Source organism: Apteryx rowi, unplaced genomic scaffold, assembly GCF_003343035.1.
Source record: "Apteryx rowi isolate R43461 unplaced genomic scaffold, aptRow1 scaffold_31, whole genome shotgun sequence".
NCBI classification, from domain to species: domain Eukaryota; kingdom Metazoa; phylum Chordata; class Aves; order Apterygiformes; family Apterygidae; genus Apteryx; species Apteryx rowi.
Window position 1 is genome coordinate 3,560,149 of NW_020449530.1, and position 23,805 is coordinate 3,583,953.

The 23,805-nt window shown below is 46.8% G+C and overlaps 1 protein-coding gene across 1 annotated transcript in view; it reads left to right on the plus strand.

The window, feature by feature from the left end:
* SLC6A12 (solute carrier family 6 member 12) overlaps positions 1-23,805 on the plus strand; it is a 49,592-nt gene that overhangs the window by 25,485 nt on the left and 302 nt on the right. Inside the window, exons 5-14 of the mRNA XM_026070335.1 lie at positions 110-197; positions 1,834-1,966; positions 4,976-5,110; positions 7,121-7,224; positions 8,784-8,908; positions 9,293-9,405; positions 10,844-10,981; positions 12,496-12,598; positions 18,372-18,472; positions 19,562-19,732. Of these exons, the coding sequence (XP_025926120.1) occupies positions 110-197; positions 1,834-1,966; positions 4,976-5,110; positions 7,121-7,224; positions 8,784-8,908; positions 9,293-9,405; positions 10,844-10,981; positions 12,496-12,598; positions 18,372-18,472; positions 19,562-19,732 (1,211 nt within the window). The remainder of the gene's footprint in view (positions 1-109; positions 198-1,833; positions 1,967-4,975; positions 5,111-7,120; positions 7,225-8,783; positions 8,909-9,292; positions 9,406-10,843; positions 10,982-12,495; positions 12,599-18,371; positions 18,473-19,561; positions 19,733-23,805) is intronic.

The window sequence follows — 23,805 nt, forward strand, 5'->3', positions numbered from 1 at the left end:
CTGTTTGCAGCCACAGCGAGATTTAGGGTACAGGGGGGGAAGGAGTATCCCTCATGGAGGGGCCTCAGAGAATTTCTCTGGCTCATCAGCTTTCTTTTTCTTTTGGTAGATCTCTGTGTGGACTTTCTGAATAGATCCAGCTTGGACAACAGGACCATGCCTGCGAACGCTACCTCCCCAGTGATTGAGTTTTGGGAGTATGTGATCACTTTCCCTCTCTTCAGGCTCCTCTTTCATCCAAAGGCCACAGCTGCAGGAATATCCTAGGGAGTTTCTGTAAGGTCAAGTGAGTTACAATGTGTCAGACCCACACCTGGGGAGCACAATGCACTGAACTGCCAAGGACATCAGCACAGAGCCTGGAGGTCTGTGCAACACAGCTGAGAGGCATGAGTACTAGATACACCCCAAAGGCTGCTTGCACCATGCCTACATGTGGGTGCTCATGTACACGCATGCACAGATGTATTCCCTTTCTGGCATGGCAGTATCCACACACAGGTGCTTGGGTGAGTGTGGTCACAGAAAGATGCACCATAAGGAAATGAGGACTTGCTGTAAGCAGGAGGTATATATGTTAGGTATTGCAGGCTACTGTTGGCAGACAGGTGTAAGACAACCAGGACAGACTGTGAAGAGTCCTCTACAGTGAAACAGAGAGGTACAAAACTGCCATTTCACTTCTGACCATGTCTTGTTTGGTGCAAAAGATAAGCCCATCTAGTCATTCAGGCTGCTCAGGCTCATGCCTGGGGAACACCACTGGGACAGCTAGGTGAGATCCTTGAGACGGGCTCAGGGAGGTTTGGCCATGGTGCTGGGAGTAATATAACATCTGTGAAGAAGAGGTCTTGCAGCGGGCTAAACATTGTCCCAGAGGGGCTCTGGGCTGCAATCCAGAGAGTTTGAAACAGATGAAGGGACCACACTTCCTCCCAACACTTAATTGAGGAAGGTCTCATAAAGGAAAGGGGTGCCAGGGGCTTAACCTCAGCAATAGTTTTTTTCATCCATGGCTCTTGAAATGCCTTTGAGAGGGATGAGTATCCTTTGTCCCTTGTAGCCACTGCAGGGCACAGAAGATGAGGAGATGTGCCCATTAGTGCAGAATGAGTCTGCACCGTGCCAGACCCCCTCTCCAGCCCTATTTCCTGCACAAAGTGTACAGCAAGGGCTGTGATCCCTCTGAAATGGTTGTGTGAGTGTTCTGCACAGGTTGCAAGGGCAAGGGGACCCTGAGGAGTTTAGTTTGGAGGAAGGAGTGCAGAGGAATGGTATGTGTGGGATTGGGCTGCTGGGACTGTGTGAGTTGCAGCGCTCAGCTCTCATGTGGCCCACCTTGGGTGATGGTGAGGATCCAGGGAATGAGGCTGAAGGAAAGGCATGGGAATCATAAAAACCTGTTTATGCCTGTGTAGAGGGTATCCATAGTGTATGGGGGGCCAGAAGAAGAGCGATGATCATGGGGTGATGATGACCTTGGTGGCCTGCTTTGGATTGAGCGGGGTTTGCTGGGCAGCTGGCAGGGTGGGGGAGCAATGTAGGGCTGGTGATGATTTTGTACTGTGCAAGTCTGAAGGGCATGGTGCTATGGGCTTTAGAGAGCAGGAAGGCTTAGGCTGACTACAGGGCATGGTGGAGCACCATGAGCAAGAGTGACAGAGAGGGGAGCTTGTAGGAAGAGCTGGGGTAATTTGCGTGTCTGGGAGCCCTGGGCAGTTGTATTATGGATAGTCTGTTAGGTCTTTGGATGGGGTAATATGGTACAGGTGTGTATGGATGAACGGGGTCTGGGGTGTTAATGTTTTTCTCCCTGTCCCTGGACACCGGCAGGAAGCGAGTGCTGGGGCTCACGGATGGTATTCACAAACTGGGCACTGTGCGCTGGGAGCTGGCTCTGTGTCTCCTGCTCGCATGGATCATCTGCTACTTCTGCATCTGGAAAGGGGTCAAGTCCACAGGCAAAGTAGGAGCAGAGATTGTCCTCCTAGTCCCTAAACTTCCTTCTAGCCCTCTTGTATTTCCTTCCCAATTTCTTTTTCCTCTTCATAAAGTAAAGAGACAGGAGACACACAACACCAAAGTCAAACCTCAACCCCAGTGAGGCCATACTGATTTACATCAGTTTTGAGTTTGACTCACAAGAGAAAGCGCAAAAGAGTAGTTCAAACAGGTAGGGAAGTAAAGGGAAAGACCTGGGAACTTGGGGGAGTCTTGGGTCACTTTTTTCCTTGGAAAAGCCCACAGAGGCTGATGTATGCTCCACAAGTGCCTGTGTGAACCAACCAACCATGTTGTCCTGGTGTGGCTTGCTGGCATTTTTAACAAGATCTTCTTCAGCGCCAAACTTTCAATCCCTGGCAATAATTAAACACTTGAGCAAAATAGACAAGCTGCTGCCTGTAGCCACCTCGGTCATGGATCCTTCTTGCTTCCTTCTCCTGCACAATTATTTGTGTCTGGGGGTGGGAGAGGTCTGGCTCTGTGGTCTTTGGCTCAGCAGGTTGCTTTGTGCTTTTTGCTAGTGAGACTGGAGTCAGTGCTCCCTGGTTGTGGCTGATCCCATAAATCAGGTGGACTGATTATCCTTCTGGATGGAATGAGTGTGTCAAGTCTTGGAGTGGGTCTTAGGGAGCTGCTGTGGCCTTGACTTGTTCAGGACCCTTTTTCTTCCTGGAGCTGTGATGAGGGGGTGGGTTATTAACATGATGATCAGCTCTCATGGGCTTCCAGGGAACATCTGACCAACAACGAAGAGAGAGGAACCAATTTCTGCAATAGCCTTCTTCCTCCAAATCACTATCCCTAATACTGGTAGATGTTCCCTGTAATACAGGAAAACTTGCGTTTCAGTGTCAGAGCCCATCTCCCACCTTAAAACCACATGGATCAGCCATTTTAGCAGAGCAAGAGAGTAGCTTGCTCTGCTGTCTAGGTTTTTGCCAGTCTCTGCTGGTGACTCTGGCTCTTGTTTGTGCTGACCTGCCATCCGCCTCTTCTCATTCAAGAGTGCCAGCAATGAGTCTCTAGCTGGGGCAGACTAGGAGGGAACATAACATCTCRGAGAGAGGGAGAAGCTGGCACCATGGTGTATTCAGAAAACACTGCAGGGAAAAAGGAGGGAGAGCCAGATTCAACATGTATGGGTAGAGGGGATGTTCTGTATTTTAAATTTGAAATCTCTGATGCTCCCTGTAAGTAGGGTCACACACCACAGTGCCATCTTCACAAGAGGTATCACTCTGAGCTCACATGCTGATTGGGTCTGAAAGGCTGTTTGCCCTGCATGGAAACGTAATTGAGCTGTCCCAGCTTCCCTTCAGCTCCTTGTCTTCTTTCCACTGAGTCTCTCCTTTGCTCAGCGCTCCCCAGGCATGGAGAACTTGCTGTGTGTAGGAGAAGGCTAAAGAAGTTCAGTCGGGCTGGCTGGACCAGTTTGGTTAGGCAAAGTCAGACCAAAAGTGAGGGGAAACAGTGAATGCAGGTAATGGCTGGAATGGCTTTTCTAGGACCACAGAAAATTTTTCCATCACAACTTTTAGGATAAAGGACTTACCTTTTACTAGTTAAACATTATGACCATGGTGGAGCAATACAAGGTGGGCATTTCTGGCCTGAGACATGCCAGACAAGGTAGTTGTCTTCTCTGCAGGTTTTTTTTTTTTTTTTTTTTTTTTGAGATTTGCAGGGGCACTGTCAAAAAATCCAGGTCCTTTCTTCTTTTTCCTCACTGACTACACTTGAGGATAAGCAGTAGGGAGGTGTCACAAAAATTCTGAATAGGCACATAATTGTGTTTAACAGCTGCAGAGTAAACAGGACATTGTGCTTGAATGAAAGGCTGAACTAATCAGATAATCTAAGAGGGCCCTTCCTGACCCTTGTGTTTATGTTTCTGTGATTTAAGCAGTCTAAACTTAAAGAAACAATAGCAACTTTGGGAAAATAATTTCAAATTACTCCATGAAGACTCATTTGCTTTAAAAGTCTTTTTCTTTTATTCATTTTGCCCACTCTTGTGTCTTTCCATGTTTCCTTTCCTTATGCATTCAGCTGATCTCTATAAATGTTCCCCAGAAGTGATTTCTGAAGGTAAATTTCAGTACTGGTGCCAAAAGTGCCCATATTTTCATTCAATCAGGGAACAGCAARAATGCCACATACTGTGACTTATTCAACCAATTATCACTAAGCAGCAACAGCTTCATTTTAGACTCCTCACCATGAATCCATAGAGTAAACAAGCATTCATATTACTTGGATGAATTTTAATAATGAATACATGTAAGGAAGTTGCAACTTGCTCACAGATATTTTGCAAACAGAAAAAATGCTAAATTAGGCAAWGGAATAGAAATGATTAATTTTACTCTAATATTAATTTACATTACACACAAGAAAAAATGAAAAGAAGCTTTTACAAAAACAATGTTCCACATTTTCCTTAAAGGCCTTGAGATTCCTAGTGCCCCCATTTTTTATCTGTGAGCTTCATAGGTGTTGAAGAGATGTGAGACTGCATGAGTATCCTCTGGAAATGAGGCCCCTCAGAGTTGTCTCAAATTGGGCAGCAAAAGTTGCTATTTAATTTGGAAAACTCTTGCTGTGAACAGGACCATTTTAATAACTCCTCATTAAAACTCAGTGACAGGAAGAGATTTCAGTTTCTTTTGCAGCTCCAGAAAGATGAAGAGAACAGCTTGAGAACAGGGAAATGACAATGACTGGAAACAAACAATAAAGCAGAGCAAACAGTGGCACAGTCTGGGTGAGGAACAAAAAGTAGATTAATTAAATCACCAGTGAGATGTAACCTCGATTAATTTTTTTCTCACCCTACTTTTGTGCTAGCAGTAGCAGGTGTAGTCACCAGGAGAGTCGAGGGACTTTTGTCCAGTGGGGGTGCCTGCAGATAAGATGCCTGCATCCCCTTCCCCGCTGAACCTCTCACCTCTTGTTTCTCCTGCATCTGCAGGTTGTTTACTTCACTGCCACCTTCCCTTATGTGATGCTGGTGGTCCTGCTAGTGCGAGGAGTCACTCTGCCAGGTGCTGCTGAGGGCATCCTCTTCTACCTGAAGCCAGACATTACCAGGCTCGCAGACCCACAGGTGGGTGCGGGACGGATGGGTGCTTTGATCTGTCACTAACTGAGGATCTGTCTGTCTTCTCTGAAAGGACAAGCACACCAGTGAGATCTCCTAAAACGAGCTAGGAGGGGTCTAGTCCCACTGTGCAGCACAGCCTTTTTGCTGATGTGTTTGCAGCATATGGGCATATTAGGTCATTTCCACTCATGGGCTCAGCAAAAACAGAAAAGTATATGAAATATTCAGCATGTAACAGGTGGTTTTGCTGCATCTTAAATGCAAATAATTAAGGAAAGGTGAGGAGAAAATAATCTAACACTTTTCATTTTTTATCTGGCCCTGTTACAACTTTGTTTGGCTCCAATGGAGCCCTCCCATGGAGCGTAGCCCCTCATGTTAGCAGCCAGGCAGCAGCTTTGCCTCCCCTTCCCTGGGTGCTGGTCCCCACCCGTCAGCTCAGAGGTTGGCCAGAGGGTATGTGTCAGCCCTGTCCGCCTGCTCGCCTGTGCCTCCTGCTCCTTCAAACCAGCCCTGGCGGGAGAGACATGGTGTACCCTGGGCTCCAGAGTTTGGGCAGGGCATGCAGCCAGACCCTGGGTGGCAGGACCCCCGAGGAGCCCGGCATGAATCTGCTCCAGGCACCTTTCTTTATCAGAGGGGTCGATTCCCTTTCCCATGCCTGCTCAGTGCTGGGCAGGCTGACTCCTCCACCCCAGGAGGGTGCTGGTGCTGACCCCCACCCTGGGGAAGAGCGTTTAAATGGCTCTGCTGCTAATTATTGCACCGCTGAATCTTTTCGTGGAGGCAGCCAGCAATATGCTTTGCCTGCAGTCTAAGCTTACCCCCCGCATCTTCCCAGATGGCTAAAGCCCCAACTGCTCCCAAACCAGCTGCCAAACACACTGTCTTCCCCCAAATGGCTTTCACATGCAATTATGTGTTGTCAATACAAAATCTGTGGTGTGCTGAAAACTCAGAGCCAGCTGAACATAAATGACATTTTAATATCAAAATAAATAACAGGGGAGTGACTGAGGCCAAGTGTGCTTTATTCATGGTCATAACTAAATCACTGAAAACCTCCCTATCTTTTAAAGCCTGGATAAAGCTGACATGGACTTTCCAAGCTGCTGCTATCCAGCATAGAAGGACTGAGAGATCCTGCTACTGAGTTTAGGCAGAGCTTGGGGCCTTGGTGTAAAGCAAGATGTGTGCGTATGCCCATGTTTGATGGGCTCCCACATATACATTTATCTATGAGAGAGCCATGTGAATTTAAGCAGCAGTGCCTGGCTGGGATTTTCTGAGGGCTGCCAAATTGCAGCTGCCTCGATGTTTGCAGCTGGGGGCTGCTTGCAGGAAAAGGAGAGTGAGGGGAAACAAGCAAACAAACAAAAAGGTGGGTTGTTTTCCTTCCTGCCTGCTGACTGATAGATAAGGGCCTTCCCTGGAGGAGTGTGAGAGCTGTGATTAAGTTTAGCCCACAACATACTAAGTTAAGAAAAGATTCTTCCATGGGGAAAGGTAGGCTGGAGCAGAGGTGAGCCATCTGACTGAGCTTTTTTGATGGGAAACCAGATTTGGGAGCAGGAAGTTGTCGTGCAAAGGACTCACCGGCCCTCATTTGGGATGACTCATGACAGTCTTTGCCAAACACTGAGCCATGGAGGGACCACGGATAAGACCCACTTGTAGTACCAAATTCAGCTGGAGCCATGTTATCAGGGATGCTCTTTCTGCTCAGGCTGCAATGATGTGGGGTGGAGGGGTGGTGTCAGGCATTGACCAGCACCCCTGCATCACTTTGAGTGGGATGTGCAAATTCAGCCCTCTTGGGAGCTTTTTTCTAGAAGACCTTCCATCCAGTTACCTGGGTTTTCCCAGAGAGGTATCCCACTTTCTGTAGGAGTTGTGCCTTCTCTGTCTCATGCAATTTGTTCTGCTTTGATGGAGGGGTGGTTGCTGGACAGGACCCAGTCATTTGTTTATTTTGTTGCCTGGGCTGGAAACCATTGTCCTTCTCTGTTCCAGGTCTGGATGGATGCAGGCACTCAGATCTTCTTCTCTTATGCCATTTGCCAGGGATGCCTGACAGCTCTGGGCAGCTACAACAAATACACCAACAACTGTTACAGGTAAGAGGAGCCAGGACTTTTCACACCTTTACAGAAATTTGCTCAGAGGCAAACAGCACAGAGTTACATCTGAGGCAGGCACTGCCTCCAGGGGAGGCCTTTGGTCATGCTGTTTTGTATAATGACCTGCTTAGAGCTCCCAAGCTGCAGAGGGCTCAGCATAGGGATGGAGGGTCACCAGGGTAACACTGGAGCTCCAGAAAATGATATTAGTAATACTCTCCTGCATGAGTCAGCTTGGAAATGGGAGAGCAGCACTGTGGAGACACCACTGGCTACTGTGAGCRGGGAAGCGAACAGGGGTAGCACAGCCAGCTCTGCTTTCACTCAGTCATGCAGTGGGGAATGATGTAAAGATGATTGTGATTGGGCCCCACCCCAATGCTTTCCTAAAATCAGAGTAACACACCCTCAATGATATTTTGATCCTATCAAGAAGATTGATCAAGTCTGTCTGGGCTGCATTACTCTTTTCCCTCCTCAGCCTTAGATTACGGATCTATTTTTTCCACGGCCTGACATGAAGCTCAGTGAAGTAAGTCATCAGGACCATTGCTGCTAACTTCTACAGAGTCCCAAAGAGCAGGGGCTTCATTATTCTTTCATGTATTACTCCAGCAAGGCTAGAAGCATTTAATGGTGCTTCAGAGTCAAGAGTCATCTCTCCTTTTCCTCCACTCACAAACAGGTGCTGCCACGGCTGCTGGTCAGGCAGTTAATAATTTTCCATGGCTTTCCTGAGATGTATCTGTCACCAGTGAGCTGGTGTGCTGAAGCCTTCATCTAATACTTTAGGTACCTCTGACCGCCAGCTTAGCTCTGGATGGGTGCTCCAGCCCAAATGTGCTATGTGTCTGCACTGCCTATAGTAGCATATGCTGTGGGCTGGGTCTGGTCGGCTGGCTGCCTGGGCAGGAGCCCAAGGCATGGGGTTTCTAGCTCAGCCAGCTCAGACTGGTGCCCTGTTTTTGCATGAGTGCACAAATGTTTCAAGACAAGTGCCACAGCACTCTCAAGCCTCCATGTGAGCATAGTTAATAAAGACAGTGTAGACACAGGCCTTGTCAGGTGACAGTTTTTGTTAACCCATTAGTACTTGTCTTAACAGACCTGCTGGATCTGTACATGTTGAAAACATGTTAATGTTTTCAAATGCTCCTCTTTCTTGACTGTGTTTACTTTTTCAAACTCTTCTTTATTTTCTGATTTGCTGTTTTCCTCATTTTCTCTGCTGCTTTTCTTTTTCCTTTGACTCCTGTCAGCTCTTTTGTTGCCATGTCCCTGTGAATATCATTGTGGCATCCTGCTCACAAGTCACTGGTGGTGTTCTCTGTCCCTTTTCGTGCCACATATAATCCTATAGCTCTTGAACACTGGAGTACAAAGTAGTAGGCTGATTTTTGGCTCTGTTCTGTTTCTAGCTATTGACTTCAGAAGGAGTTCAAGAGCAGTATTGACATTCCAAGACCCATGTTGTCTGATTCAGGAAGTGAATGAGTACAGAAGTGACCAAAAGTGGGCTCATTCTGCTCTCTCTCTCTGATCTCACCCCCTTCCAGGGACTGCATCATGCTGTGTTTCCTGAACAGTGCCACTAGCTTCGTTGCTGGCTTTGCCATTTTCTCTGTGCTGGGCTTCATGGCTCGAGAGCAGGGTGTACCCATTGCAGAAGTGGCTGAATCAGGTAGGTTTTTTCTGGAGACTTCAGAGCCAAAGCACAATAGAAAGCTTGAAGTGGAGGGGACTTTTTATGAACCAGTCTATGAAGTAAAGCCCGTGATGTTATCTACATCCTCTATTGCTGTGGGTGCCTGCAGCCAGGTTTGCAGCATCTATGTTCCCACACATGGCTTTCAGCCAGAGTCATTCCCACCTTCCCTGCTGTCACAACCTCTCCCAGCTCTGGTGTCCCGATCACTGCTTTTAGGTCCCGATCACATTTTAGGGCAGGGAGCCATAGCAAGATGAGTTTTAAAGCAGGACATTAAATCACTCTCTGAGTTGCTGGGTGGTGGTGGCAGGCAGTGGTGTGCAGGGCGCTCTTGATTATGCTGCAATCTGTTGACAGGTCCTGGCCTAGCTTTCATAGCATATCCAACGGCAGTAACAATGATGCCTGTGTCTCAGCTCTGGTCCTGCCTCTTCTTCCTCATGTTGATCTTCTTGGGACTGGACAGCCAGGTACAGCAAACACCCTCTCCCTGTCTAGCTCCAAGGTGCCTTTTCCTTCTTTGAGCATCTCCTGAGGCCCCTGGGAAAGGAGAGAGTGGTTATGTGCTTTGCTGATATCTCCAATACTTTCCCCAAACTTTCCATGGCACTTTCATGGTGCAGGTGCTCAGACCCTGGGCCTTGGGCTGGTGTGATAGGACCTCTGTTTGATATCCTTCTCTGCAATGCATCCATGAGGGTGTCCCAGCTGCATCACCTCCCACCTCTGTGCCAGCAGCAAAACCTTGCGTACTGTGGAATGAGACCTTGGACAGGGACAGGGCCTTCTAGGAAGGGAGCAATGCTCCCTGGCATGGTGGTGCTGTCCCTCACTGGCTGTGTCCCCCCAGGGTGGTCTCCAGTGTGCTCCACTTGGCAGCATTCCCTTCTCTTCCCCTCCCATACCCCCATTACACCAGGAGCCAAACTCAGCAGAGCAGTGCTGGCACGAGGGCAGAGGAGGGTCTCCTGTACGCCTGCCAGGCAGGTGCTCTGCTCCAGGCTCTGCTCTGCAGCGCTCAGGCTCTGATCCTGCAAAACCAGCCGCTGGTCTCTGTTTCTCTTTTGGCCCAAGGGTCAAGGTTCCCTCCTACCTCATCTTGCTGACAGTTCTGCTTTGAGCTGGCAAGGCCACCTCAGCAGCGGCTGACATTCTTTGATTTACCCTTGTGGGTGCTGGGTGCTGCAGGGCCGACAATGATGTAGGCATGCTTTGCTTCATCCTGCCCCATGGTCAGCTGCTGAAAGCCAGCATGATTGCCAGTGGTTCCCAGGCCTCCTGCTGTACTTGGGTTGTCACAGACAGTTGTAGTGTATTTTGCAGCCAGTCCTGCTGTACCGGGGTGTGCTTGATTTCAGGGCTGAGTCGTGCCCCCAGAGTCACCTGGCTCCACTTAATTTCCTGGTGGCAGGAGATCTCCTCTCTGTCACAACAGTTTCCTGTGCCTTCTCAGACACTTTCTCATCATGCTCAATGGGTGCAGTCCGTCACTTGCCTCCATATGCCCTGTGTGTTCCTGCTGTGCAACAACATGCTCTGTTGGGTCTGAGGCAATTCCTCATGCATTTCAAAGTTCCTCTCCTCCAGAGGAACCCTTTTAGCTTGCAGCTCCAGAAGTGACTTCATTGATACTGAGCTGCATTTGGGTCCCCAGTGGTTGCAGTTGCCCTTTGATGGAAGAGAGGCAGATGAAAGGAGGAAACAGCATGGGCAAAGCAGCACATACAGCTGTGCCCCTCCTCCTATGTTGGTCTCTCCTCTCTCAGTCTTGTTTCTTGCTGTTTCTTTGTCAAGCAGGCCATGTCATGAAAAAAAAAAGGGGGGATTGGGTGGCCAAAGGAAAAAATGACAGTGAGAGAATGTGTGTTCGGGGAGCCACTGGATTTTCTGACCTGATTTCTTCTGCAGTTTGTCTGTGTGGAAAGTATGGTGACAGCTATTATTGACATGTTTCCGGAAGTATTTCGGAAGAAAGGGCGTCGAGAGCTGCTGATCCTGGCCATCGCAGTTATATGCTACCTTCTGGGCTTATTGCTGGTCACTGAGGTAAGGAAGGAATAGCTGTGGTGCAGCTGAGCACTAGAAACCCTGAAAGACTGACCCAGAAGAACATTTAGAGACAGCAAGCTTGTCTTTGATGCTGTTAATTATCCTTCATTTCTAATGCATTAGCTGGTGTCTCTCACAGTCCGTGTTGCTTTTACCCTACATAATGCTAGTGTGCATGCTATAAAGCCTCATAACTGAGCCTTCCACAGGGATGGTCTCACACCCGCGGGACGCCACGTGGCATGCAGTTTTATCTAAATACCAGGCCTGATGGTTAAAACAAGCTGAGCTGCACATGTAGAAGCTCTTGTAAAGGCAGCGATTGTTTGCTGGCTACTCTCCACAAGAGGCTAGGCTGAGGGAGGGAAGGCCAGGGCTGATGAGTGCACCTTAACCTTGCCTGAGTTAGTAGAAGGAGGTCTCTGGGCATGTTCACACAAAGCAGTGGAGGGAAGCTGGCTGGGATGAAGTGTGATCCCCAGGAGAAGAAGCAGCCAAGGTGCATCAGTACGGTGCTATGCMCATAGAGTTTGCCCTACGGCAGCCAAATACCTCCGCCTGTATGATGGTGTGCTGTGCCGTGTGTGTACCGCACACCTTGGCTGGGGTCCTAGCGCCCCTCTGCATTAACTTCATGCACTGTGTGGTGACAATTAATTCCCACTGAACCTCTTAGCCACTTCTGAATGATACACCAGCAAGATCCTGGCTAAGAATTTGTCTCAGTTCCCACCGAGATGAAGAGAGCTTTGACTCTGTGAAACTAAATTAAAGGTTTCCATGGTTTTTTTAATGGCTCTTCGCATGGAGGCATCTATTCCCATCACTGCAGGATGTCACATCAGTATGTGGTGGGATGAAGGGGTAACTGCTCTGTTATTCTGCCAGTGTTTAGAGTCCTTGAGTACCACTGGGAAGCATCTGCTTGACTTATGTTTGAAGGGCTTTCCCTCAGAGAAAACACATGAAAATATGAGAATGGGAACCAAATTAGCTGTACCAGTAACTGATTACAATTAAACAGGGGTCAACCCAAAGGTAGAGACAGCAGGAGAGCCACATGCCTCTGCCACCACAGATCTTGGACCCTTTGCATGTAAAGATGGATGAAGACTAAAATGAGGTATCTGAACATCCTGATTATCATGTGCCTCAGGATCCCATTTTTTTGAGTGCAAAGATCAGCACAGCCACATGGTATTTTGAATGGTGCTAGAAACTTGCTACATGATTTTAAAAAAGAACACACTGGTTTCTGCTCCTGCGGACATAGAAAGCAGCCCATACCAGCAATGTCATAAAATGGGTGTGAAATGCTCTCCTGGCACCAAGTCTGGCTGTCCTTTTGGGACAGGGTGGCTCCTAGTGTGGTCACCTTCAAAAGAAAGCTATTCTTCTCCTGTGCAGTCTGGGTGCAGTCTTTCTGTTGCTATTCCCCTGCTCGTCTTAGTCATTTTTCTCCCATATGGAATAGTCCTGCCATGATTCCCTCTTCTCTAACTCTCCCACAGGGGGGGATGTACATCTTCCAGCTCTTTGATTATTATGCTGCCAGTGGTACCTGCCTGCTCTTTCTGGCCATTTTCGAAGCCATCTGTGTAGGATGGGTGTATGGTAAGTGGGACACAAAGACCTGTGTTGCTCCTTTTCAAGGAAAGGATTGGGGGTGGAAAAAAGGAGGTGGATGCAAAAGACCCATCCTCTCCCTGAGGGGGCATGTAATTACCTTTCTTCTTGTCTGGTTTCCAATGTGTTTGTTCATGATGTTTCTTCACTGCTCCACATTTAGAGTAGGAATGACTTTTCCCTCTCCGAAGCTTCCTCCTATTGCCTTACCTTGTTGCCCTTCCATCCTGCCTTTGAATTAGAAAATAAGCTATGGAGAAGTGACTGCTGTTCTTCAGTCTATCTGTTACAATCTCCTTATATTGCTCCCTTAGTTTAGTTCTGTCAGTTCATTCAACATGAAAAGCTGGGATGCAGGCTTGTTATGTATTACTCCCGTTTGCATAGGCTGTGTGAGCAGTCCTAAGAGAAACAGGTGGAACTGATTTGACTCTTGGTGAAGACTGTAACTAAACTACTGAACTGCTCAGAAGCAGGATTCAAACTGACCTCTGTGAACTATCAGAAGAAAACCAAATGCTTTTCAGAGAGTGCAGTAAGAGGAATATCTTGTGATATCCTATGGGAGGTCTCTGGCATGCTCTGTAGTGCCTGGGCAAACAGACTGCAGTTCATCTTACTGAAGCATGTATTGAGACTGTGAGGTCCCAGGTCTCATCCTGCATGATGCAGAGTAGCTGCCCTCTCCTTGGCCTCATGGAGCCACAGGAGCTCTGTATCTGTAAGGACTGTACAAAGCTCTAGTAGTTGCCAGATTAGATCAGACTGTCAATCCACCCAGTCCAGCCCCTGCTGGCTCCTAGCTATGCCCAGCAGTTTATCCGTCATAACCTAAAAAAAAGACTGCAGACAAGAGCTCCATGTTGGGTCTCTTGCAATGGCTGCTCAGGGAAGAGTGCAAGAGTAGAGGAAGTCAGCAATGATACATTTCCAGAATATTCTTCCAGCTGCTAGCAACTTGTGGCCCAGGGATTTCCAGAGCCAGAATAAAGATCTTTGTATTTATTTCCCTCCTGTGAATTTGTCCAGCTGACTCAGATAACATTTATCATCCACAAAATCTTGCAGCAAGCAGTTTCACAGCTTTTTTATAGGCAGTGTGAATAGTCACTTTTCTTTTGCTTGTTTTGAACCTGCCCTCTGTTAGTTCATTTCGTGTTGCCTGCGTCTTGCATTAGACGAGACAGTGAGCAATCAACCCCTGTATGCACTCTTTGCCACTTAAAGTTTTATAGAGGATGCAATGGCTGTAGCACAGCTGTTGATGAAGAAGGTATCATGTTCTCCTAACACTTTATACACGTCAGGAATCAATTGCTAGCCTGGACAGCCTTCCCTCTTACTGAAAAGGGAGCAGATGCAGCCGCTTGGGAGTGACCTCCAGGGAATGTAACAGAAGCATCTCTGCAAGAAAGATATATCCAAGAGAGGTCCTGAAAGAGAAGCTCCCCTGAGCACTTGTGATACCACACGCAGGCCATATTTAAACTGAGAGTCTCCTTCTCTGCAGTCCCCATAGGATTTCTAGGAAGATGGAGATCCCCTTCTCTCTGTAACAGGGCTTCATCAGCACCACACTGGATTACAGTTTAATGTGCAGAACATGCCTTGCCCTTGTTACAGTTGCACAGGCCTCGTTTCCCACTGACCAGCACGGATAACTAATGGCAGAGAACAGCAAGAGGGATAATGCTGCCTTAGCAGCCTGGGAGGCAGATGGAGCAACTGGGGGCTGAGAAATGAGTCATTACCTCACCACTTGGTGTTCATTTGCCCCACTCTGCACAGTGGGATTCTGCCCTCTTGACATTCTGCTTTGCATCCATTGGCCTGATGCTGGGCTGAAATGTAGTCAGCAGGCCAAGGAGGGACATTTTAGTGGAAAAAATATCCCTGGTGCCACTTAATGGGTTTTCTTCAACCTCAGAATTGGCAGGACTGAACCTCTTGCTTACACTGCGAAGAATTACAGCATTTTTGCGAACACAAATATGCATTATGAGTTTCGCCTSTCCCAGCACATACGGCAACCACCCACTGTTTGGCAGCTTCCTTCTGCCTGTCAGGCAGCTGCTGTTACAAAGATCTGAGGATTTCCTCACATACTGCTCTCCTTCTGCGAAAGGATCATGCAGCATCAAACCTGCTGATCACATTTGCCAGTGAAGTGCTGGAGGTTTTTTGCTTTTTCCCTCTCCCCTGTCCCTTCTGCTTGGGAAGACCCAGCCCTCACATAAGCAGGTATGCTTTCTGAGCACTAGGATCTGCAGCATGACGCCACCAAAATGTGCTGCAGGGAGGATGTTTTCCAGGCAGTCACAGCATGCACATTAGGATAAGCTGTTCCAGGAGGAAGCTGGTTTCCCCACCACTGCAGCAGGGCTGAGGCAGAAGCCATTAGACCTATATAGAAAGCTGGAGAAAACTGATGCCAACAGGTACCTGTGGGTGGCCCCAGGGTGAATCCATGCTGAGTTGATATAAATCTTTCTCTCATACTCACATGCAGAGTGGCTCCTAGGAGCTGTGGTCTCCATATCCAAACTGGATCCTCCCAGTCAAGCTTGCACAAGCTATGTGTGCATTACGCTTTCTGATGCAGCTACTACAGGAGATCTTACACCCTTATTTATGGATCATAAGGGGCCCAGTCTGTGCACCTGGTACCCAAAGGGTGCGTGGTTGTTGCAGTGCTGTAATCCCTCTGCTGGCAGCATTTTGCACAGGTTTGGCACAGGTGTTGATGCTGCGTATTTGGGACAGTGAGGGAGCAGATACAGGCTTAGCACTAAGGCAAGGAGCCAAGGTCATTACCTATTGAAATCCTGTGGATAAAATTCAGTATAGATGAATGCAAATAAATGCAGCTTGGGAGGAATAATTTGAAAGGCAGAGACTTTTAGGTTCCAAAATAACAGTTCAAACAGATTGTATTGAGAAGTATTTCCTCCAGTGTATACTTGATCTGTGAAACTTGCTGTTGCTGGATAGTGTTTAAAAAAGAAAAAAAAAGAAGAAATATCTTGGTCCCTTTCAGCTTGGATAACACTTGCAGTTGTTATAAGCTGCCTAGAATGAGAAGGGCTCCATAAGGACAAGACATAAGGACATAAGCATATCTCTAGCTGGGTTCGTGCAAAATTTATTCCCATGAGTTTATGATGTTCTAAAATTCAATGATTTACCAGAAAAGGATGTGACATCTTTGAGAGCGTATGGGATTGGTCAGCACAAGAGAGGTGATATTAGCATTCATGGATAGCAACTTTTGCATCTTGGGGATACCCTAGATGCAAACGTCTAGGGTAAACATCTTTATTCATTCCAACAGGAATCTTTTGGGGGAGGTCTTTAGGGCATTCCCTGCGGTAGCTTTATCTAATCCTTCTAATGTTGTGCTGGAAAGGAAGAGGGAATACATGAGTCTTCTGGCTTCTAATTTGCTCAAAAAGCCAATGTTGGCTGATTGAACAGATGACTTCTTAAGCTTGATTATTTTTTCATCTGCCTGTGAAATGTAGAACATGTAAAAACCTCCTGTTCGTATACTCTTTGAGTCCATTCACGTCAGGTCCCATTGTATTTCACTACATCATCTGCTGCCTACAACCCTGGCGATGGAACAGCAGGACRTGATGGTTATACTGCAGCAAGCAGGTATAAGGACAGATGGATGCTACTGTGCACTATAACTAATAATATATGATTCAGTTTGGGGGGGGGGGTTGGTGCAGGATGGATGTCTGCTGTGTCCTCCTTTTTGTCTGATCTCTTTGTATTTTTCTTTAACTGCTATGTCTCTTCCACTAGATCCTAAATCCAAAATTTGTGATGTTTGACTTCAACAGCATTGCATTGTGAATGAAATTATTCATCATCTATTTAACATCACAGTGTCTTTCTCTGGAAACACTGGTATCATTTATACCTCTCTCTCTCTTTTTTTCTCTAGCCCATGGAAGATTTTGACTTTTTGGAAAAATAAATTGTTTATACCAACCCTCTTTATCACCAATATATTTTCAGAAATGCTATCTGAGGCTTACAGGATTTACAGTGTGGTAGTTTTAGGGTTTTGTTCTCTGGTATAGGCTGGGCTCTCTCACAATGTTGTATTTCCCTTGATACGCCACAGCTTGTATTTTCCTGGAGGCTACTTGTTCACTTACAGACTCAAGATGGAAACCATGAGGTCTTCAAAAAATCTGTCCTCCCAAACCTAAATATGTCAAAAATTGGTTTTAAAAGAGCTTTCCTGCAAATGTTAGACGTGAGATTCAGAAAATAATGCAAAGAATTACAAAAAAGAAAGGCAAAGATAGTATGCTTTTACAGAATTCACACATTTAAAGCAGACATAATACTGGGACTTAATTATAAGATATAAAAGAAAGAAAACAAAATAAAATCCACTAAACCCTAAACACTAGCAGGTGTGGCTAGTCTGGTAGGCATATATTTTGTCCAGCTGTCAGATGTTAAGGGTCTCATTACACTTGCAGGTGGGAACCTTGGCATGGTTCAATGACAGAGGAACACCCTCAAGGGCAGAGCCCTTATTTGTCAGCTAAGTACTCTGATAAAAGTGCGATAGGAAAAACATGACATTATTTGATACTAGAGGTACTTAACTGGTAACTCTTTCTCTGGACAGGCTAGCTCCAGGTTTTTGTCTAATATTGTTACCCTATTTTACCTGAGGCAATCTGATCTTCTACCTCTGGTTAGCTCCAGTTAGGGTGAGGATGTTATGCCACCTCATGAATGATTCTTTGATTCTTCTTCATTTTACATCTCTTTTTGGCTAGCCTTAGGCTTTTATTCCTCGATGACATCCTACAGCTTACTTAAAGGTCTGCTGAAGTCCATTTGCATTACATTGTCTCCTCTGTGTACCATTACACACATTTCCTGTTCGTGCTGGGAACAGGCAGTGCTTAGCACAGCTAGGGTTTGGTCAGTGGCAGGACTTTTAAACGCTCTTCAGAGATATTTCCCACTCAGGTGCATTATGAAATTCAGGTTGATGGAGCATGTGTAATCTAGTGAGTGAAGCTAATGGGAAGAGAAAGAGGAGATCAGACTCCCACAGACAACTCCCATTGGGCAAGACAGCAACACTTGCAGCTGGAAGATTTGGTAACCAGCAGTGTTTGGACTGCCAGGTTTCCTTGTGCTAGGCAGAAAGTGAAATGGTCTTTGGAAAGTAGACTCTTGATGATAAGGAAAATGCCCAGTTCAGTGGGGAAGATTGACCTGCAATTCCCTGGTGTGAGAATCTTGTTACAGGAGAAGATTTTATTTTGTGTCCTCTGCTTGCTTTCTTCCTTTCAACATTTTGGACTCATGCATTCCCATGTGCTAAGCCTGTGAGAGCTTTCTCTTACTGACCTGTACACCAGACATACCTGCTTGCCTCGTGCCAGGGGTTATTTCCAGCTGTTAGTGGTACAACAGCTGCATCCTCTCTCTTACAGCTGCTGCCATCTGAAGGATGGATATTTCTTTTATGTCAAGCTTTTTGAAAAATTATGGATAAAGTCAAACACCACCATATGTATTTAGGCATTTAAATTGGGCATTTTGAATGTCAGAAAAGCCAATCACTTGCTGTCATATTGCTAGGACAGCCACTTTTTTGCAGAGAAGAAACATTAAGGATAATGAACATTGGGATCTGATATGAGTAGTTGTTGAAGAAAACAAAGAAAATCTCATCTGCTCATCTCTGTCTTTGTCTCTTTGCTGGTTGGTGGCCAAGGTGCGGACCGCTTCTATGACAACATTGAGGATATGATTGGTTTCCGGCCATGGCCCTTGATTAAGATATGCTGGTTGGTGTTCACCCCAGGCATGTGCCTGGTAAGTACACGCAATTACAACAGTGTGGCATATTTAGACTGGGTTCCTAGATTTGCAGTAGAAAAGGTTGATTTATTTTCAAAGTGCTGTTGTAACTTTATCAAATTGCTATGGAGAAACAGAAGTTGGTCCATAGTTGAGGCCGCAATTTGTTTCCTTTGTAAAGCCCTATCTTTTGTCTGGAAAATTAATTGAACCTGAAAACCCTCTTGTCCACTGTGAAGGCAAAGCAAAATGTATCCTCAGAGTGTGAAGAGGTTTGGTCAAATTACTTCTGAATAGAAGACCAGTGAGAATTATCCTTTTCTGAAATACTTGCTTCAGCCTGTGTTTCTGTGGCCCCCTGTGGCTCAGAAATATCTTTCTATGGCCATTTGCTTTATATATTATTAAGCCTCCTTGAAAACTTTTCTGACAACTATATTTAAAGAAAATGCACCCTAAGTTAGGCAAGTTCTTGCCTGTTTTGAATTTATGTTCAGTCTGGCTCCACTGACTTTTACATGATCTCTGAGCCAAATTCTGCTCCTCTGCCTGATGTGGACAGTTGTTTTCTTTGACCTCAGTGGGAACATAGATGGGATCTTTGGCTACAGCTTGCAAAAGATTTCCGGTCCTTTGTGTTTCAGCAGGAGTTGAATGTCTGGGGAGTTTTCAAAGCTAGTGCCTGTTCCATCCCAAATCATCTGAGAGGTCTGTGGTTAGAGGGCCCCGAGAGTGGGATATCTGTGCCCAGGTGGTGCTTCTGGAGAGCTTCTGAGAGTGCCAACACAAAGTCCTGACTTTGATATGACTCAGCTGTTGCCTCAGAGTTGCTGGACCCTCAGAGTTGCTGCCAGCTTTGAGTAGTTTGATCCCATAGGAAACCTGAAGGCTGTACATGCTGAAAAGCCTGGCCCTGGCTGTGAGATAACTCCTTGTACAGTCAGCGTACACTAATCTCTGCCCTGCTGCAGTTAGCAAGGCCCGTGCTAGCTCTTGCAAGACAATACAGTCATTGCTATCTAGATCATGCTTCCAGCGTGGCCAGGCTGCCTGTCTCCCTTTGCCCCCTTTGCTCTGGCTATGTCTGTGTTCTTTACTCCTCAGGCAATCTTCCTGTTTTCCCTGATCAAGTACACGCCTTTGAAATACAACAATGTCTACGTGTACCCGCCCTGGGGCTACGTGGTGGGCTGGCTGATGGCACTCTCCTCCATGGTCTGTGTTCCTCTCTATGCCATCTTCATCCTCCTGAAAACCAAGGGACCCCTGAAGCAGGTACTGAGATCATGGTCAACAGGCAAATTGCTGGTGCAGTGCACCTGCTTCTTCCAGACAACTCATGGGAAGGGCTCCAGGGAAAATGCATGTAACACATTTCTCCTTTGAGAAGGAAAGGCATGGGGGTGACCCTTCCCCAGAATGCCCTATAGCTCTTGCTGGTAATCGGGAAGGGTTTGAGGAGTCTCAGCACAGCTTCCAGGAAGACCACCAAACATCCGGCATCTTCTGTGAGACATTGGGCCACCACATTTGGTGCAATATGTATATATATGCAGAACATTTCTATTGCTCGCTCCACTGGATAGCAGAGTATCCCTTCAGTGTGTGTAATGCCAGAGTGGCTGAGAGAGGTCATGGCTGTGTTAATGTCTGCCCAGCTCACCCCAATGTGGAGAAAGTCCCAGGCATTGGGAGCTTGAACAGGGCATTTCTAGGCTCCAGTCAGCTGCAGCTCCCCAAAAGGCTTCTTGAGGCCACAGGCTGATTGTCTTGATTTATAGTTTGTTTGGTCCCACTGGTCACACAAGTAAAGACGGCATAACATCATCTTTGCTTCCTCTTTCTTTACTGATTTGTACCAGTGCAAACCAGATGCAAAACCAGGTACTGTTTTACCTTTACCTCTTGTCTCTTGTCCCTGCTCCCTTTTCAGTCCTGGGTCAGGACTGTGTTACTTTCTCTGAAGAAATTACACATGGCTATTAAGAGGAAGATGCTCATGTAGCTGCAAAAGTCTACCCTGTATCATACCCGTGCCTCTCTTTCACTGTAGGCATCTTGGCCTTGTCAGAGCTCTGGGCAAGGTCCTAGGAAGAACTGTGCCTGAGAAAATGGTGTCATGGAGATGTAACCCATGATCCATGGAGGAGGACCAGAGTTATATGCAGCACATRTAACTTTCAGCACAGTTTCTCTCCCTGTCCTTCCCCCCGCACTGCTGATTGCAGGCTCAGTTGTGGCTGGATGAGGGTCTGCAAGTGAGCGGGGAACAAGAGTGTCTCTGTGGACATGGTGAAGGTGTGCCAGTCACACTGGGAGACATGTGGAGAGGAGGAGTGCTGCTAATGCAGCCAGGAATGAGCTGGGTGTGAGATGTCCTCTTTGGCTCTGCCTCCCCAGGGAAAGTGAATCTGTTCCCACAAGGACTCTTATTTACCGTCTGGGAACTGTGACTTAACAAGAAGTGACAGGCACTGTGGAACAGCAGGCTAATGCCCATCTCAGATTCAGAAGAAGTTACGAGGCAATGCCCAGACAGAGGCAGAGGAGGGGGAAAAGCCTTCAGAGAAATAGTGAGAGAGGCATAAATGATGCAGGCACGGAGGTGGAGGAGAAAGATGATACGATGAAATAGGCTCTTAGCTCCCTTTGACCGTTTAGCCTCCTGGTTACCGCTGGCGGCTGTGATGAGATGAGGGGTTTGCGTGGGAGCCTAGAGCTGTGCACTCCAGAAGTGATGCAGCTGCCTCTGCTGAGAGTTGCATGGAGGGGCCAGAGCTCTGCCCCAGGGTCTGCCCCAGTGACTCCTGGTCTCCTTGGCTAGTGGCTTGGCCTCGCTTTCCATCCATGGGGGTGTAGATAGTAAAGGCACCTGAGTACCTGAATTAGCTTAACGCTCCCAGAGAGAACCTTACAGCCTGCTGTAGCTTTTGGACCAATTCATTTCAACAGGGAGTGGGACTTAAAGACCCTGGAGTAGTAACACTGGTATATAAACATGTACAAAACTGTGTTAGCCAAAAAGGGTCTCTGCCAGAGACACACAGAGGTGTTGCTCATGTAATCCCTTGAAAAAAGGGATTAGTGTAAGACTGAGGTAGTGGCACCCTAGAAAATATAATTTCCCTTGGCAATTGAACACAGCTTTAAGGAAAAGCACCTAAGTACTTCCACTTTCACGACTGTTTCAATTTGGAAATGTAACCTCCTAATATGAGAAAGTCCAGGTGAATTTTTTGCCAAGTTTCTGCGATACGATTTGCTGCAAGCTTAGGTCTCAAGTCCTGTCTCTTACAGTCCTCTCCTGTGCTCAAGGCCATTTAGTGGTAATGCATCTTCCCTTTCCCACAGTCAGTCTGAAGAATTTGACTGTGCAACTGATAACATGGTGGACTCTCCACAGCTCAGAGGTTTCATATGTCTATATGAGGGCTCAGAGCTGTCAGTGAAGTAATGGTCCAAGTGTCCCACCTGTTAAACAAGCAATATTTTTTACCTGTGGCAAAGTGCTTTGAGTCCTGGGATGGAAACACTGCTGTGAATGCTTATTTTATGGCACATCCAAGGGACAGATTTAGCCAGTTTCAGACTGAGGGTTTTTCTATTTTCCCTGATTTAGATGACATTAGGTGTAATTTCCAGGGACTTCTCAGTTACATTATTATGAAGAAACTTCCAAGGACATGGTTTAGGAAAGCCGCCTGGGCTGATTCAGGGGAGAATCAAAGCAAACCATGCAATATGTTTTTGAATATTTACTCCAGTTTTGAAGAATGTTTTTCTCAAAATTTACCTGTTCCTTTTTTCCAGTCATGCCCCACAAATGTAATAAATTAATTTACTGACACAAATGCTTCCAGGTACAGTCCATTTCAACTGAATATTGCAAACCATTCACTGAAAGCAAGTTTGTAATTGGTAATTACGATCAGTCACTGCAACAAACTGATTCCTCTTGTTACAGTTGGTTGACCAAGAAACACAAATATTGCTTCTTAATGTGTCTGATTAAGACAGCTCAAGTTCCAAACATTGAAAACATGCAATGAATTGCTCACAGAGAAGCTTTAGGCCAAGACTGATTTCAGAAATTATGGGACAAATACTTCTGAATAAATAAGAGAAATCCTGAATTCTGGCAGGTGTTTCACAATGAGTGGAAGTGTTTGAAATTAATCAAATGAGTCTTGGATGAATTGCCTGCTCTGCTTGTGATGTGCTCTGTAAGTGAGGAGCGTACACTGGCCTAAACAGTCTGTGAGGGGAAAAGTTAGTAACTCTGAAAGTCAGTATTCATCAGGGAAATGATATGCCACCCCATGAAGCTGGGCAGGTGGCTGCAGGACACAGCAGATTACTGGGCTGTAGCAAGGAGCTCAGGATCTCGGGAAGGTTTGTGGTATCAGTGGGACTTCAAAAACACAATAAGATCAGAAAATTACAGCTGCTGTCTCTGTGGGTTGAGAAAGGTAACTTAACACATTTCACCCAAACAGCTCCAAGTTCTTTGCACTGTTTTTAACAATAAACTGTCCCAAAGGCCAGTAAGCTGGGACAACACTAGGGGATACCTGCAGGGCACCCCTCTGCAGCAAGGGCTGCATTGCAGAGGACAGGGACAACCCTGCATGCCCTGACCAATGTAGCTGTGCCCAGGAGGCATGGTGGGAGCTGGTGTGGGGCACGACAGGTAAGTAACCTGTCGGAGTAAGATCTGTGAGCCTTGTTTCTCCTGGGGAGAGGTGGTGAGGGAATGAGCTCTGTGATGGTCCCCCAGCGAAGGGTGGGTGACTGATCGTGAGCCCTGCCTGCCCCGCCACGGTTCATCGGGCTGTGAGAGGGGAGCTGAGCCAGTGCTGTGGGACAGGAGCTCCTCATCACTGGGAAGGCAATGCTGTACCAGGGGAGGACTGCTGGGGTAGGTATCACCATATGACCTGTTTTATGGGAACTGAAATGAAGGGGGCAGTTGTTTAACATCCTGACTTTTCTATTGCTTCCGGCCAGAGCAGTGGATGCCCATCTTTTTGTATGGGCCAGACCATTTTGAAAGCTCCACAGCTCCATCAAAGTCAGTGGGAAGCCCTGCTGCTTGGCAAAAGAAAACAAATTGGGGTTTACACAGTTTTTTCCATGACCACAGAAAATGTCTGTGGTGAAATCAGGGGACTAGAAGTCATGGTAGCTAGTCACTAGCATCTCTCCTCCCAGAAATATGTCTGTGAGGAGCCCTGTGTGTTCGGTCAATAGTCCGTGGTGTGGGTTTGAGCCCAGAGACAGAATAATTGTCACTGAGACCACTTAAAGGTAGGAAAACAAGCCTGCTCTCTTGTACAGCTATTCAGTGG